The sequence below is a fragment of the Arvicanthis niloticus genome, chromosome 18 (assembly GCF_011762505.2).
Source record: "Arvicanthis niloticus isolate mArvNil1 chromosome 18, mArvNil1.pat.X, whole genome shotgun sequence".
NCBI lineage: Eukaryota > Metazoa > Chordata > Mammalia > Rodentia > Muridae > Arvicanthis > Arvicanthis niloticus.
In genome coordinates this window covers 36,722,864-36,737,203 of record NC_047675.1, presented here as the reverse complement: position 1 = coordinate 36,737,203, position 14,340 = coordinate 36,722,864, and the positions used below count along the sequence as shown (strand labels likewise).

Here is a 14,340-nt window from a genome sequence, read left to right as displayed (position 1 = left end):
CCCATGGGGGACACATAGTTAGGGCTCCAGGGGAAGCAGGCACAAGCTCCTGGCAACTAAAGGGCCACAGCAGGCAATTAGGGCTTCACCAGAACCCAAAGCCAGGTGATAGCCGCAGAGGTTCTTTGAGCTAAGTCAAAGATTGGGGTATCTATCTTTGAATCCTCCCACTGCAGTGTCCTGCTGTGCCATTCCTGCTTATGGAGACATTCACATTGCACAGGGACTCAGAAAGCAGGATTAAGGAATCAGAGTAAGGCCAGGAGGAAGGTGCTGGTCCTGGGAAGACTTGGGCCCGCCCTGAACTCACATCCCCATCAGGGCCCAGAATGAAGCTGGCTTTCCAGGAAAGGTCAGGCCCCAGGGCAGCTGCATAATCAGGCTAGGCATAGGTGCTAGCAGAGAAGGAGCAGGCAGGCTTGCTTAAGGATTCTGTCATTTCTTTATTGGGGCAGGGATGGACATCATTCTGTAGGTCTTTGTGCTGGCTTGTGTGCACTATCCACACAGATGTACATATGCACACACACCATGCCAGTGCTCTGGGGCCAAGGTCAAGTTCTTCTCACAGACTAGGATTAGAAAGAGGCTGCTTCTGGATTCTGAGGCTGTGGTCCAACTCAGGAGAGAAGCCATTGGTTCCAGGCCAGGGTGTAGCTGACAGTGCTGGGGTCCAGGCGCTCTGCTGGGAGGAGCTGGGGCTGACAGAGCCAATACTGTCCCCCTTCCTACTCTGGCTGGTGGTCGGGTCCAGCCCTGCTGGAGGCAGGTTCTCAGGCTCCTTGTGGACTCAGCCTAGAGACCCTGAGTGCTTCTTAGGCCTCTAAGGGCCCTTTTCCATGCTAGGCACATCAGAGGACAACTCTGCGGTCCAGGTGATCCCCACGTCCACTGCGTTGGTGTCTTACTTCCAGGTGCTGTTTCTGGACTTTTTCAAAGTGCCGCAGAAGCTCTGTGTAGTCAATGCTGGGGGAGTCACCTTTCTGGGACTTGGGGGCAGCTTTCAGACAGTCTCTGGGAAGATGGACAGAAGTCAGAGTCAATGTCTGCATCATGGTAGGTACTGGTGGGATTCAGCCTCTCACCATCTGTGGGTCCCTGCCCAGTAACATCTTCCCAGCAGCCAGACCCTTAGTGCTTAGGGTCCCATATCCATCCCCCCCCCCTTCCTGCAGCTGGTGGGAACAGCCAACCCGCTGCTTGGATGTCTCTCAGCCTGTGGGCTGTTGATGGCGCCCGCCGGGAGCAGGCATTGCATGGGGAAGCATTTCCTGTTTACCAGTGGCTCCCTTTGGGGTGAGAGCCAGGGCTAGCAGCCAGCCAGGAAGGCAGCTGGGGCCTGAAACAGGGTCTGGGGAGAAGGGGGAGATGGTAGCCCAGCCTTTTCTCTGTGGTATGGCTGAGGCTGCAGACAGCTGGGATCAGTGAAGTCTCTCTGTTGGATCCACAACTTGGCAGGACAAGGCCTGTGATCACTACCTGCTCCCAGAGAAGAGCTTGTCTTACCACAGGACATGCTGATGGTACCTACACTCCTGCCGCTGCCATTCTCCTTTGTTGTTGTGCACAGCAGTGTATCTAGTGTGCATGGTCCTTCCAACTGATGGACCAATCCTGTTGCCTCACATCAGCTGGGTTTAGCTTGCCACTCAGGTCCCTGTCCCATTCCCAGCTGTCCCTCCAGCATGTCCTTATTTTGTTCCCCACACCCCATTCTGGCTCATTGGCTTAGAGGCCCTGGCAAAGGGTTTCATGAAGACTGTACCCATTCAGTGAAGCAGACTCCCTGGGACCTTTGGGTTGGTGAAAAGGCCCCAGCATGGTTGGTGCTGACAGCAGCTGAGGAAATTGGATAGGCAGGCCTGGTCTAGACTTTTGACCTTAGACATGAAACTCCATTTCCTAGTCTGTAAAAGAGGTTGCCACAGGAGAAATTTCATGGCCTAATATTACAGGAAAGAAACCTGCCTGTGTCCAGCCCTAGCTCAGGTGAGATGGGCAGCTACATACAGTTCTACCACCCTGAGAGCAGGCAGCCCAAGGCCTGGCACACCTGCCTGCTCTGTCTAGAGTAAGTAGACACAGCTCCCACAAGGGCACCTTCCCGGTGAGGTTGGCTGAGTGAGAAAAGCCAACAGCTTTAAGCCTAAAGGCATTGCTGTGGCCATCGAGTTTCAGGCCAGGACTAGGGTACAACTGCTCCCAGACACAACTCTGGGAATCTGAGTCCCTCTCACACTTCGTATTTCCTCTCTTTCGAGGACACACACTGCCTAAAAACATCTTAGACAGCATCTGTGGCCAGTGTTTTCCTGGGCCTTGAGCCACTGCCTCCTGAGCCAGGGCTTGATCACTGTTGGCTGGAGAGTGAGAGTGTCCTGGTGACGCCCACTTGGTTGTCATTTGGGGGCTTCTGTTGCTGGTTGACTCCCTTGGGAATGAGGGAAGGGGCCTCTCTGGCCTAGCAGCTATTGGTAGAAGTGCTGCTGTTCTGGAGAACAATCAGACTCCTAAGTGGGCAGAGGGACTTAGAACAGGTAGTCCTAGGTCCAGGGTGTGCCTGTTACCCAAGCCTTTAAACCAGGGACAGGCTACAGAGATGACACTGGCGATAGGGTGGGATGTGTGCCCATGAGTCTACATGCTGTTAAAACAACACCATTAGCAAATGTGGGGACAAAGGTCTAGAGCAAGGATGAGGAATTGAGGGATGTTCTTGTTAGTTTTGTCCACTTGGCACAAATGAGTTACTTGAGAAGAGGGAACCTCGATTAAAGAATTGCCTCCAGCAGACTGGCCTGTAGGTATGCATGTGGGGCATTGTTTGATTAATGATTAATGTGGGTCATGCTACCCATGGGCAGGTGGTCCTGGGTCAAGCAAACAAGCAGGCAAGCAAAACAAACAATACAGAGCAAATAAGTAAGCTACAATGGTCCTCGCTTCAGTCCCTGCTCTGACTTCCCTCAGTGACTGGACCATACCTGGAAGCGTAAGATGAAATAAACCCTTTTCCCTTTAATCCCAGCACTTGGGAGGCAGAGGCAGGAGGATTTCTGAGTTCGAGGCCAGCCTGGTCTACAGAGTGAGTTCCAGGACAGCCAGGACTACACAGAGAAACCCTATCTCGAAAAAACCAAAACAAAAAAAAAAAAAACAAAAAAAAAAAAAAAAAAAAAAAAAAAAGAAAGAAAGAAACAAACCCTTTTCTTCCCAAGTTGTTTCTGGAGCAATAGAAAGCAAACTAGAGCAAAAAGATACCCAGACCGGGGGCTGGGGAAGCAGTTGTATCTTGTTCTCTGGGACCTCCTCCATAGTGGGGGGATCCTTCCTAGCCATCATGACCAGCCTTGCTGCTTACTTGAGACAGTATCTCATGTACCTCAGGCTGGCCTTTATAGCCAAGAACACCTTAAACTGATGATCCTCTTGCCTTCACCTCTCTGGTGCTGGGATTCCAAGCATCTTCTCACCCACCACAATGACATGCTTTTGTCCCCACAGTCCTCAGGTACTGGGTAACAGGGACACCTGGCTGGCAGGGTGGATGGTGATTCTCAAGTCTAGAGCTGGCACTCCCCTGCCATCCCACCTGTTCGTCTACCACTAGCTTTTCTTTCAGAGGATCCTTACTCACTCAGGATGGTCAGAAAGCCTGAGTGAGTGGCCTGTGGTCCCCAACCCTTAGTGACAGTGCAGGGAGGGACGGGTGGTGAGTGTGAAAACCTCCCCAGCTGTTCTGCTTGCTGGTTGGCTGCCTGCCAGCTGCCTGCCCCACCCTGGGCTGGGGCTGCCCACAGCCCCTTTCCAGAGTGTGAGCTGCCCCTCTGCACCCCAACCCTGCAACCTGACTCCTTCTCCAGCTGCCCCAAGTCCCTTCCTACCTACAGTATCCATGCCTGTGTCTACATTCAACTTTCTCAGGTTCCAGCAGAAGCTAGAAGGCTGGGACTACTACAACACCTCCTGCCCATTTAGTACACATATGCATACACTAAGAAACTGGGAGTCCAGAGAGGGTATGGAATCTGCCTGAGGCCACACAGCAAAGTTATGGAGAACTTGGCCCAGATCCCATTCTAGGCCCAGAAACTATTCCCTGACCCACATTAGAGTCTTCTACATAAAAGACTCATTCCATGGGCTCAAGAGTTTCCTGAGGAAACCCTTTTTACCTAGTTTCTCTCTGGAGATTTATCTTGCCTTGACTCCAACAGCCTTCCTTCCTCTCCTCAGACAAGATATTGCCAGAACCCTGAGAAAGGAGCTCTGGGAAGTAGCAGGGTCTCTGGCCCGGCCTGAGACCTGCTCCAGGACAGAGTCCTTCCAGCTGCCTCTCCCCTTCTCCTTCCTCCTTGCCTCAGCGCCTACCTGGATACTGTAGGGTCAATGTAGACGTGAGGCTGAGGAGGTGTGCCGTCACCTTAAGATCTTCCTACTCTCAGAAGCAGGAGATATCCATTTGGGAGAATCCAGACACCAGCCCAACCCCACAGAGGTGTCCCTGAGCCCTGTATGTGCTCGACCCACCAAACATCTCAGAGTTCGTTTGGTTGATACCCAGAGCAGATGAGACACAGTCAGCACAAGGTTGACTGGGAAAGGGGCAGGGAGTGGTGGACTGGGCAGCAGGCTGGTCTGGAAGACACAGGGCCACCAGAGACCTGGTGCAGCAGGCTCATCCTGAGGCTGTCTGCATCTACCCTACGGGCAAGTGACTGAGGCCTTCGCTGCAGCAAGGCGCCAGGCCTGCTGCGTGGCTCCAATGGCCTAGGAGGGAATTCTAGACACATAGGGCAGCTGATGCAAGCTGGGTGCACTCCATTCAGCGTAAATCTTCTCAGTGGCTCTGCTTGTTTCCATGGTGACCTGACAAGTGAAATTTTCCATCTCCGATGCCAAATGCCTGTGGATGAGGCAAAGCCTCCAAGGGTTACCAAATATAGACACAGCCCAACAGGCTGTGGGGCCAGGGCCAGCAGCGGGTTCAGGGTGGGAGCTTGAAACCCCTTGCCCAGAGGGTGCCAGGTTGGGCAGCTCAGCCATGTTCTTCCTGAGAACAGGACCCTAGCAGAGCAGGTACATTCTTGTTTCCTATTCCTCTGGAATGATGGTGAGCAGGTCCGGATGATGCTTGAACTCTTAGAGGGCCAGGTTTGAGCATCTCAGAGAATGGAATAGCAAGTTATCTAAACCTGTGAGGTGCCCAACACTGGGCTCTATCTAGCTGTTTGGACTTACTCTTCATCCCTGGAGCTCCTCTCTCCAGAGACTTTTGCTGGGCAAAGGTCTCACACTTAGGCTTGGTCTCTCTAAACTCCCCCAGCCTGCTTGGGAAAGCATGCCTATATATTTCTGCCCTTGAAAAACTCCCAGAACTTCCATCTTGGGATCTGCTGTGGATTTGAAGACAAAAGAAAGGTAGTTGTAAAGTGAACAAGGTTAAGCAACAGAGGGGTAAGGTAGGGCACCTCAGCAAGCCCCTTGGATCTCCAATGGAATAGGCCTGGAAGCAGAGGGCAGCACCTGGAGCCCAGCACTCACTCAGTTTGCAGCAGCTCAGGGTTGGGCACGCACTGGAGCCGGTGAGAGAGCAGCTGGAAGGCACTACTCTGGGGCAACAGCATGAGCAGGCCATACAGGGCCTTGATCAGGTACGGGTTGTTCTTGACATCCAGCAGCTGCAGGCGTAGATCTGCAGCAGGGCAGAAGTCAGGGGTCAGGGATCCTGGCCCTGCTCTAGAATCCACTAGCCCAGATCTCCTGCCTCAGCCTGTCTGGGAAAGAACTGGAAGCACCCTGGACCTAGCACTGCTAGGCTGAGACATACCTGCTCCTCCACAGGGAGCCAGGCCTGGGCCCCCTTCTCTCAGAGAATTTTAGCCATTTCCATGACCCAATTTCTCCCTACCCACCCATCTGACTGACCTATCTAGCAGCCCCCTCAGCCTAAGATCCCCAAACCTGCTGCTGGACTAAGCCTACCTTCCCTAGGCTCAGCTGCTTCCTTATAATGAGGGCTGGGGGCTGGGGGCTGGGGGCTGGGAGAGTAACAGATTCCCCAGTTGGTGCTGCACGTGCCTGCACGTGAGCTATAAATAGGATGAGCTAGAGAGAAAGAGTGGATTAGGGCTTTGCTAAGGGAGGGTGGATGGGAAAATGCCTTTGTGTGTAGTGAGGCGCACGGCAAATCCCCCAGTGTCCAGGAGGTGATTCAGATATGCAACTTAGACATAGCCACTTACCACCACCCCTTCAAGGACAGGACACTCTCATTCTCTGCCCAGCATCTATGTCTGTCCTAGAAGTCTGTACCTGCTACGGGTCAGCTGCGCCTCAAGGTGGCTTCAGTCTAGCCAAGGCCTGATAGGGAGACCAGATTGGAGAGAGGCTCTCCTTCCCCTCCTGGGTCTCTGTAGTACTGCTTTGCCCACATCTTAAACTTTGGCCGACATTATTTGTAGACAATGAAGCACACCCTTCAGAGAGTAGACCCAAGTCTTGGAGTGTGGTCTTGCCTCCCAGTAAGACAAGGAGTCTGGGAGGATGCTGGGTGGGAGCATCCCAAGAGTCACAAGTCATAGCACCGATGATACTGTAACATACTTATCTGATATTCATCCAAGTTTCCCAGCACAGAACTACAGTCCTCAGTCTCTAAAACAAAGTCTTTCATGTTGATGAGTTGAAGGTTGAGCTGACTGACCGCTAACAGCCAAGGTAAATCAACCATGCTTAAGTAATGCAGCTCCCATAAAAACTCAGGATTGGGTTAGGAGACTACACGCTCCTCTTCCTCCATTTCCACTGTAGCTGTTAACAACTGTGTTTCCTAGAGTTCTGTGAGATACTCAAGCAAAGCAATCAAACCTAAGGGCGTGTGTGAGCCCTGATTTATAGCTGGGTGCTCAGAAGCCCAGGGCCAGTGAGATTAGATGCTGGCTCCAGGCAGGCTGTATGAAGACTGAGCTGCATGGGAGGATGCTCAGGCAGCTGGAGAAACACCTGCTGGTGTTACAAAAGAGTAGATCTTTGAGGTGTGTGCATAGGGAAACTTGGTTTTGTTGTTCAAGATAAGGTTTCTCTGTGTGGCCTTGGGTGTCTTGGAACTCAGTCTGTAGACCAGGCTAGCCTCAAACTCAGAGATATGTCTGTGTCTGCCTCCTGAGTGCTGGGATTAAAGGTGTGTGCCTTCATTGCCTGGCTAGAAAAATGTTTTTTACTGTGTATACATCTGTGGAGAAGCCTGAGCCTACTTCCAGCTCTTTTTTCCCCGCTGGCCTTGAGGAAGCTTGACTTCTTAGCATCTTCTCCATCTTATACTTGAGGATGAGCTGCTCAGAGCTTCCTCCTGATTAGCTTAGACCTGCCTTCAAGTGAATCCTTCTACCCTGTGGGGCCCTCAGCAAGTGAGATGCTAGGCGCAGGACATGCTTTGGACAGGTTGAGAAGAGGTCTTTCTCCTCTTCTGCTGTCTCCAGGGCCTGAATCATGGCAGCACCTGCTGCTTAGAGCAGCTGGTCCTTTAAATGAGAGGGAGCTGGGAGAGGGGAAATCTTTAAACCCTGCATTTGTTTTTGGGTCCCAGGGTAAAGGCTCATAACTCAGCCCAGACATGCTACCAAGGAGCAAAGGCTCAGGTGGCCACCTAGGCTGGGAAGGTGGCTAGAGGCAGGGCTGCCTCTGGCTTCTCTACCACACTGTAAACACACATATGTTATCTGGAGTGCCGCCTGCTTTGGGGAGTAGACGCTGCATGTGTGGAGGTGCCAAGAGCTGTGCCTGCCCAGGCGGCCGCTGCTTTTACACATTTAGCCTGGGTGTTACTCACCAGACAGCTCTTGCCCATTGGCTCCTGGCACATGCCAGCTCCTGGGCAAGCAGGAATACCTATAACCTCAGAGAGTCAGGGCAGAAGCAGCAGGCTGGGAAGGGGCAGCTAGAGACAGCCCAGAGCAGGGTCTGGTTTTAACATTCTGATGGGTTTCATGTCAGCACTAGCCTAAGACAAAACTAAGTTCTGATGCCATGCAGCCCATCCCACTCCAGCTGGCCACTTATCACCAATCCCACCTTCTCGGGTACTCCATTCTTGACATTCTAGAAGACTCCTGGGCTCATTACCCTCTTTCCCTCTCCAAGCTCAGTTAAAAGTAGTATCTGAAACTGGCTCCGTACCTCCCCCTCTGCCTCCAGGCCAGCAGAAGGCCATGGTAGATCTATGGCCCTGACAGGATCTTACATGTAAAGATGGGGCACTCAATTAGCTGCACCAGTTTGTCCACCTCTGTGAGGAAATCCACTGTGACTTCCAGGTCCCCACTGAGTGGGCAGTCAAGAAAAGTCTTATTGAGAGTGTCTTTGCCTAAGAAGAGGCAAAGCATGGACTCCACGGAGTCCATCTGAGCTTGGGCTTAGAATTCTATGTGTCCCTTCTCCACACTTAATTTTCTGTGTACAGTCTGGGCCTTTCAAAGTGGGATTTAGCACAGGAAGGACAGATATCCAATCTCTGTTTTCTGCCCCTCTAAATGGGGTGTGGCCAGCTATTCGTTTTGCATGGGTCCTTAAGTTCTGCTCCTGAAGCAGTCCTCTGCCTGTCTGGGCCCAGAAGACACGTATTGTGACCCTACAGCTGGGCAGGAGAGGCTCCTGGTTTCTGTTTGAGAGGACAGCCCATTAGCAGGCCAGGGAAGCTTAGAACTGGCCAGTAGGCTCTTAGTTTCTGGGTCATACAAGTGGCCGAGAGAGAAAAGCACACTGAGGCTGTGGAAGGGTGCCATGCAAGAACAGCTGACCCTTCCCTGAAGCCTTCATGGCTCCAGCTTCTATCCCATCATGACAGGAAGTAAGTCTTACTTACTTACTTCCTGAAGCCTGTTCTGATCCTAGGTCATAAAACAGGTTCAAAGACAAGGCTGTTTTGATTCCCAGCGGTAGATTAAAAAAAAAAAATCTATGGATGCCTTTTGGTGAGGCAGGTCATTATACATCCTATGGATGCCTTTTGGTGAGGCAGGTCATTATACATCCTATGGATGCCTTTTGGTGAGGCAGGTCATTATACATCCTATGCATGTGTGGTGGGCTCCTGGTCCTTCATGGAGTTTCCAAAGTTTAGATATGTGAGCTAGCCCTGCAGGTTTCCCCAGTATGTTCTTATACCAAGGCCTTTCCCATCAAAAAATCCAAAAAGAGTTGTGGTGGGGTGGGGCAGCAGGAAATACCTGTCTCTTTCCTAAGGGAGGAGGCGGACCGCACCTTAGCTGGTCTCCACTCCTGAGTTTTTCCAGGCCTACCTCCCCTTCAGGAGGTCTAAAGGGGCCTTTAGAAGGAGCTGATAACAGCTCCTTCTTGAACACACCCTACCAGCACAGCACTCCTGGGGGGAGGCCTTGGTGATGTTCCAAGCCCTGGAAGGTGGGTACAGGAAAATGGCAGCAGGGCCACTCTTGGCCCTCCCTGGGGGATGGATGACAACGAGAGGATACAACTTCTGGATGAGGTCATAGGCGTGGCGGTAGTTCTGGGTAAGGAAGCAGAGCGACACGGTGGTGACTGGGTTGTGGCACCAGGAGCGGTACAGGCAGCAGAAGAGGTTCTGGCTTTCCTGAGGGAGAGGTGGAATAGTTAGAAGGCTTGGCTCCCTGTCACTGGGTCCACACAAGACCTAGGGAGGGTAGGACCTTGAGGGGCTGTGACATGGGGCTCTTGGGGGCAGCTGGGATGCCAGCTCAGCACTGGGCTGTGTTTGGCAGCCCAGCTGAGAACAGGCTGTCACAAAGGAAATGCTGACAGCTCCTTAGACCCTGTCATTAACTCCTGGCCTCACAGAGCCACGTGGTAGTGGCAGCAGGGGCCTAGTCAAAAGTGAGCCTACCCCTTGGTAAGCTGGTATTTCTGCTACTGGCAAAATGACAGTAATTGTCACTTGGAACTCTGTGGTCCCAGAGCTTGGGCTGGGAAGACGTCTCCTCTGGGCCCAGGCTCCTCTCTCTATCCTTAAATCCTATTTCCCCTTCTTGGTAGTTCACCTCGTGTTCTCAGTGGACCAGGAACGCAGTCCTGCACACGAGCCCACACTGAGGGAGCCCCTGAGCCTGAGGAAAATTCTTAAGGCTTCTGTAAATGTCTGCAAGGAACCACAGGAGGAAGGCAGGGCTGTGGCCTGGATCATTCCAAACCATTTGGCCTCAGATGTCCTCACAGACATGGGCTTAAACACCCTTGAGAGTCTCACAGAGAGGTTGAGGTAGGGCTATGCTAGACAGGGGCAGAAGGAAAGTGACCCACACCCAGACTGGGAAATAAATCCCTGGTACTCATGTACCCGTGACGGCACCGGTCCCTGTAAGCTGAGGGAAGCCCAATGTCTTGGCTTTCTGGTAATCTCTCTGCTCTTTCTGACCAACCTTTGGGCACCCTTACCCAAAGCTTGGGACAGGAAGCAACGAGGTGTCATGCATTTTGATGCATTTATGATGATAGGCCTTTTATGAGACAGATGCATCCAGCTGGAAGAGGGGCCAGAGCAGGGAGAAATACAAGGAGAGCAATTAACCCTTTGTTTTCCAGCAATATTTAGATTTTTACCATGAGAAACGGACTTCGCTGAGCAGAGCATCCCAGAACCAGCAGAGCCTGTTTCAAAAGGGTCAGTGAATGGTGGGGGAGGAATTGGGAAGAAGAGCATGTGGACCTGGACTTGGGCAGTGAAGACTTCCAGTTCATCTCCCAGGACCAGCTGAGGAGTGAGCTGGGTACCGGTACACCCACCCACAAGACTACTGCTGGGGTCAGAAGGGAGTACCAGAGTCTTCAGGTCCTTGAGCTGGTTTCTCAGCTGGAAGAGCTCAGTGGAGGTGAGCAGGATGGTATTGAGGGTGTGCACCATAGTGGACGCAAACTTGAGGTCCTCTTCCCGAAGCAGGATGTCTGCCATTGAATGGAAGATGTTCTCTGCATTCAGCAGGAGGCAGAGCTGCCTGGAAAACAAACCAGGAAAGGTTACACGCCAGAGGCTTTACAGGATCCGAGAGGAACCTGCTCTTTATTAGGACTGGAGGGGACCCTCAGTATGCATGAGAAAAGGGGACCCCAGGAATTGCAGCAGCATACCGAAGAAGATCTCTTTACTTCCCAACATCACCTACCTTGACCTGGAAAACTACCTTTCCCTCAGAAAACTGTCAGGCCTTTGGCTACTAGGAATGCACTGAGATACCTTCCTGGGATTTTCACATACTTCAACAAGTCTATAAGTTATGTCATGTGTGTTTCCCAGATACATCAACAATGCCTCCCCACACCAAGGTGGTTCTGCCCTCTTGGATCTTACTTCTCTTCAGACTTCATCTGAGAATGTCTCCACACAAAAGTCTCCTGGGCTGAGAATGTCTGCTGTTCACATCTAGCTGTACCTGAAGGGATGTATGCAGGTCGCTGCACCCAGTGGCACTTGTGGGCTAAAGTGACTCTATGTTAACCAAGTGGAATAGGGAGGTAAAATAACTGGATCCCAGTGGTGCCTGGCTCCATTGGCCCCACACATTTCTTACTAAGAGCCTTGGGGTTAAGAACTGGGCTCTAAGAAAGAGGCTCTGTTACAGAGAGGAACCTAGAGAATGAGGAAAAGCAGGTTTCCCAGGGTCCCTGGGGCAAAGTGAAATAACAGCAGATTGAACACATCCTGAGGTCAGACTGCAAGGGGCCTGCTGGTGGAGCAGGGGTGGGCAAGGGGCAGTGAGCAGCTACGTGTGCGTGATTCCTATTGGATAGGGACTAATGGTCAAGGTACCTTGTCTCCATGGTCTTTGGTCTGGTGCTGCTGTCTTATGCCTGTCTGATTGTCCTTGTACCAGAGAAGCAACACCACAGAACTAGACAAGGGGCAGAGGCTTCAAGGTACTCAATGACATGAACCACACTTTGAGGCATCATGCCTCAAAGCTACTTCTTGTATGGAACTTTATCAAGGCTGAATTTCTTGCTTCAGTATGAACACCAGCCATGGCTTTGCAACTAGACTTGAGACAATTCTGCTACACCCCCACCCCCAGTCCCAGCCCCAGCCCCAAACCCCAGAGCACTTGGTAATGGAGAGGCAAAACCATGAATCCCAAATGTCTCCAGCCTAGATCCCATGGAGCCAGCAGGCTTGGGCAAGAGACCATAAAAGATAGTCAAATGAGGTCTGGGCATGATGAGGGTGGAGCCAGGGCTGGGAGGAGGGAGGACCCATGAACAAGAGGTTACCGAATCTTCAATGCACACCCACCCAGGTGATAAATGGCCATTCTTATGTGGATGGGCAAAGGTCTTGGAGCCCTGAGGTCTCAAACATAGCCAGGTGACTCCAGTATGCCAGCATAGCAATTCATTTCTTAAATGAAGGCAATACCTGTCTACAATAGGGGGAGCAGCCAGAAGGCAGGCGGGAAGACAGTGTTTGGTGCATGGCACCTGGGGAGAAGAGCCTCTGTGGTACAGATGACAGTCAGTAGGCAGGTGGGAACCCTTCTGTAGAACTCAGACAGTGCTTTCTACCCCTGTCCAACCCTGGAGGAGCCCTGTCTCCAAGGCTATGGGGCAGAAATGTTCAAAAAGGGCAGGCTGGGGAGGGAGTACTGACAAATGGCTGCAAGTGTCCATCGACCACAGCTGCCGCCGTTTCCATGACAGAGAGCAGCAGCTGAATGGCTGCCAGGCAATGCTTTCCAAGGACCCCAGGTCAGCCAGGCTGGGATGTGCAGAAGCCAAGCCTGGGGTGGCACTCGTGTGTGCATGGGTTAGGGGATGGTTTGGGCAGGCAGGCAAGGCTGAGAAAAAGCAGGCAGGCATCATAGTCTCCTGCTGTCCCAGAGAACCTGGGAAATGCTGATGGTTCTATAGGTCAGGGTGAGAGTTTTCTGTAAATAATCTTGTTGCCACTTGTTCCTCCTTACCTCACCCGACTGCCACGTCCCTTTTTCTCTGGTCTTTGTCTCTCAGTGGGCTCAAGTCCCATGAATATGTTCAAAGTGGCCTAGAGTCAGTGACTTCCACATGTGCCTCTTCAGCCCTGGGCCTCACTGAAGGGACTCCAGAGGGGACAGGCCTTGTGAATGTCTCCCAGGCATTTTGAGCTTCACAGGGCCACAATGCAACTCTTGGTGTCCCTGCAGATTTACCTTCCTGTAGTAGTAAACACCACTACACTGCCAACCCAGTTTCATGATCACCAGTGCTTCATCATCCCATGCACTCAGGGCTTTGCCTTCTCACCCCACCTCAGCATCATCTCCTCTGGGAATGGTCCACTGCCCAGGGAAAAAGCTAGCCATGCCTTGCTGAGTCAGTCCTAAGACACCTCTCAGTCTGACTTCCTGCTCATTTAAAATTTTTATTTTAAAATACTTATTTTCATTATTTTTAATTACGTGTCTCTTTGTGTGTCTTATTAGAGGTACCCATAGAAGCTGGGGACCTCCAATTCCCCTGGAGTTGCAGTTACAGATGATTGTGAGATGCCTGGTGTGGGTGCTGGGAACCAAGCTTGGGTCCTCTGTAAAAGCAGTATGAACTCACATGGCTAAGCCTTCTCTCTCTAGCTCCTCCCATGGCAGCTCTGACAAATCTAAAAAGGCAAACCCAAGCCAGCCTCTCCACTTCTTAGGGCCTCAGCTATGGTTTCCTGTTGGATCTATTGTGAAGCTTAGCTCCTGCTGCTAAGCACAAAATCTCTCCAGTCTCAGCTTGACATCCTTTGCTAGGGACACCTCAGCCGCTAGGCTGGTCTTCTGATGTGGACCTCACCACATCTCTTATGCTGACTTCTGGCCATTGAGGTCTCAAGTCCACTTTGCACCCTGGGGAAGCCTGGGTCTGCTGTGCCTGCCTTCTCTCTCTGCCAACCTCTAAGAGCAGGTCCCATTTCTTTCAGAGCACTGGTCATTGTGACTGTGCTTTTGCTAGGCTGTTGTCTCTCACACTAGAATACGAGATACAAAGGCAAGGTCTTGTTGGTAACCCTCAAGTGCCTCTAACTAAGAGAGCCAGATTCGCAGCAGCTGCTCTACCACCATGCTGGATTTTACTGTGCAAAGGGACCTTGCTCAGTTTGTTCAAAGGCTTCATGTACAGAGGCTAGGAGTGGCTCAGTGGTTACAGTATGTAAGTGCAAGGACCTGAATCTGGATTCCCCAAATGCATGAAAATGTCAGGTGTGTGTGTGTGATAGCAAGCCTCAGAAGATGGAAATAAAATCCTTAGAGTACCTTGGCTAGACTAGCCATATCTGTAAGCTCTGGGTTTGATTGACAACCCCACCTTAACGAGTCTTATGGAAGAGTGATTGAGGAC

The 14,340-nt window shown here is 51.8% G+C and overlaps 1 protein-coding gene and 1 long non-coding RNA gene across 4 annotated transcripts in view; one reads left to right on the top strand and one right to left on the bottom strand.

The window, feature by feature from the left end:
- Positions 1-423: 423 nt before the first annotated feature.
- Vac14 (VAC14 component of PIKFYVE complex) overlaps positions 424-14,340 on the bottom strand; it is a 102,814-nt gene continuing 88,897 nt past the window's right edge. Inside the window, exons 15-20 of one of the 3 annotated variants that reach the window (XM_076915887.1) lie at positions 10,811-10,985; positions 9,492-9,610; positions 8,243-8,322; positions 5,545-5,695; positions 5,242-5,396; positions 868-1,014 (exon numbers count right to left, since the gene is read on the bottom strand). In XM_076915887.1, coding sequence (XP_076772002.1) covers positions 1,004-1,014; positions 5,242-5,396; positions 5,545-5,695; positions 8,243-8,322; positions 9,492-9,610; positions 10,811-10,985 — 691 coding nt within the window. In that variant the 3' untranslated portion in view covers positions 868-1,003. Of the gene's footprint in view, positions 1,015-5,241; positions 5,397-5,544; positions 5,696-8,242; positions 8,323-9,491; positions 9,611-10,810; positions 10,986-14,340 lie in introns of all 3 variants that reach the window. The other 2 variants (XM_034522500.1, XM_076915888.1) reach the window with 2 other exon arrangements.
- On the top strand, positions 7,941-14,259 carry LOC143434978 (uncharacterized). Its single transcript, XR_013104893.1, has 2 exons — positions 7,941-8,981; positions 9,058-14,259. It is a non-coding gene; the product is annotated as an uncharacterized LOC143434978 (long non-coding RNA).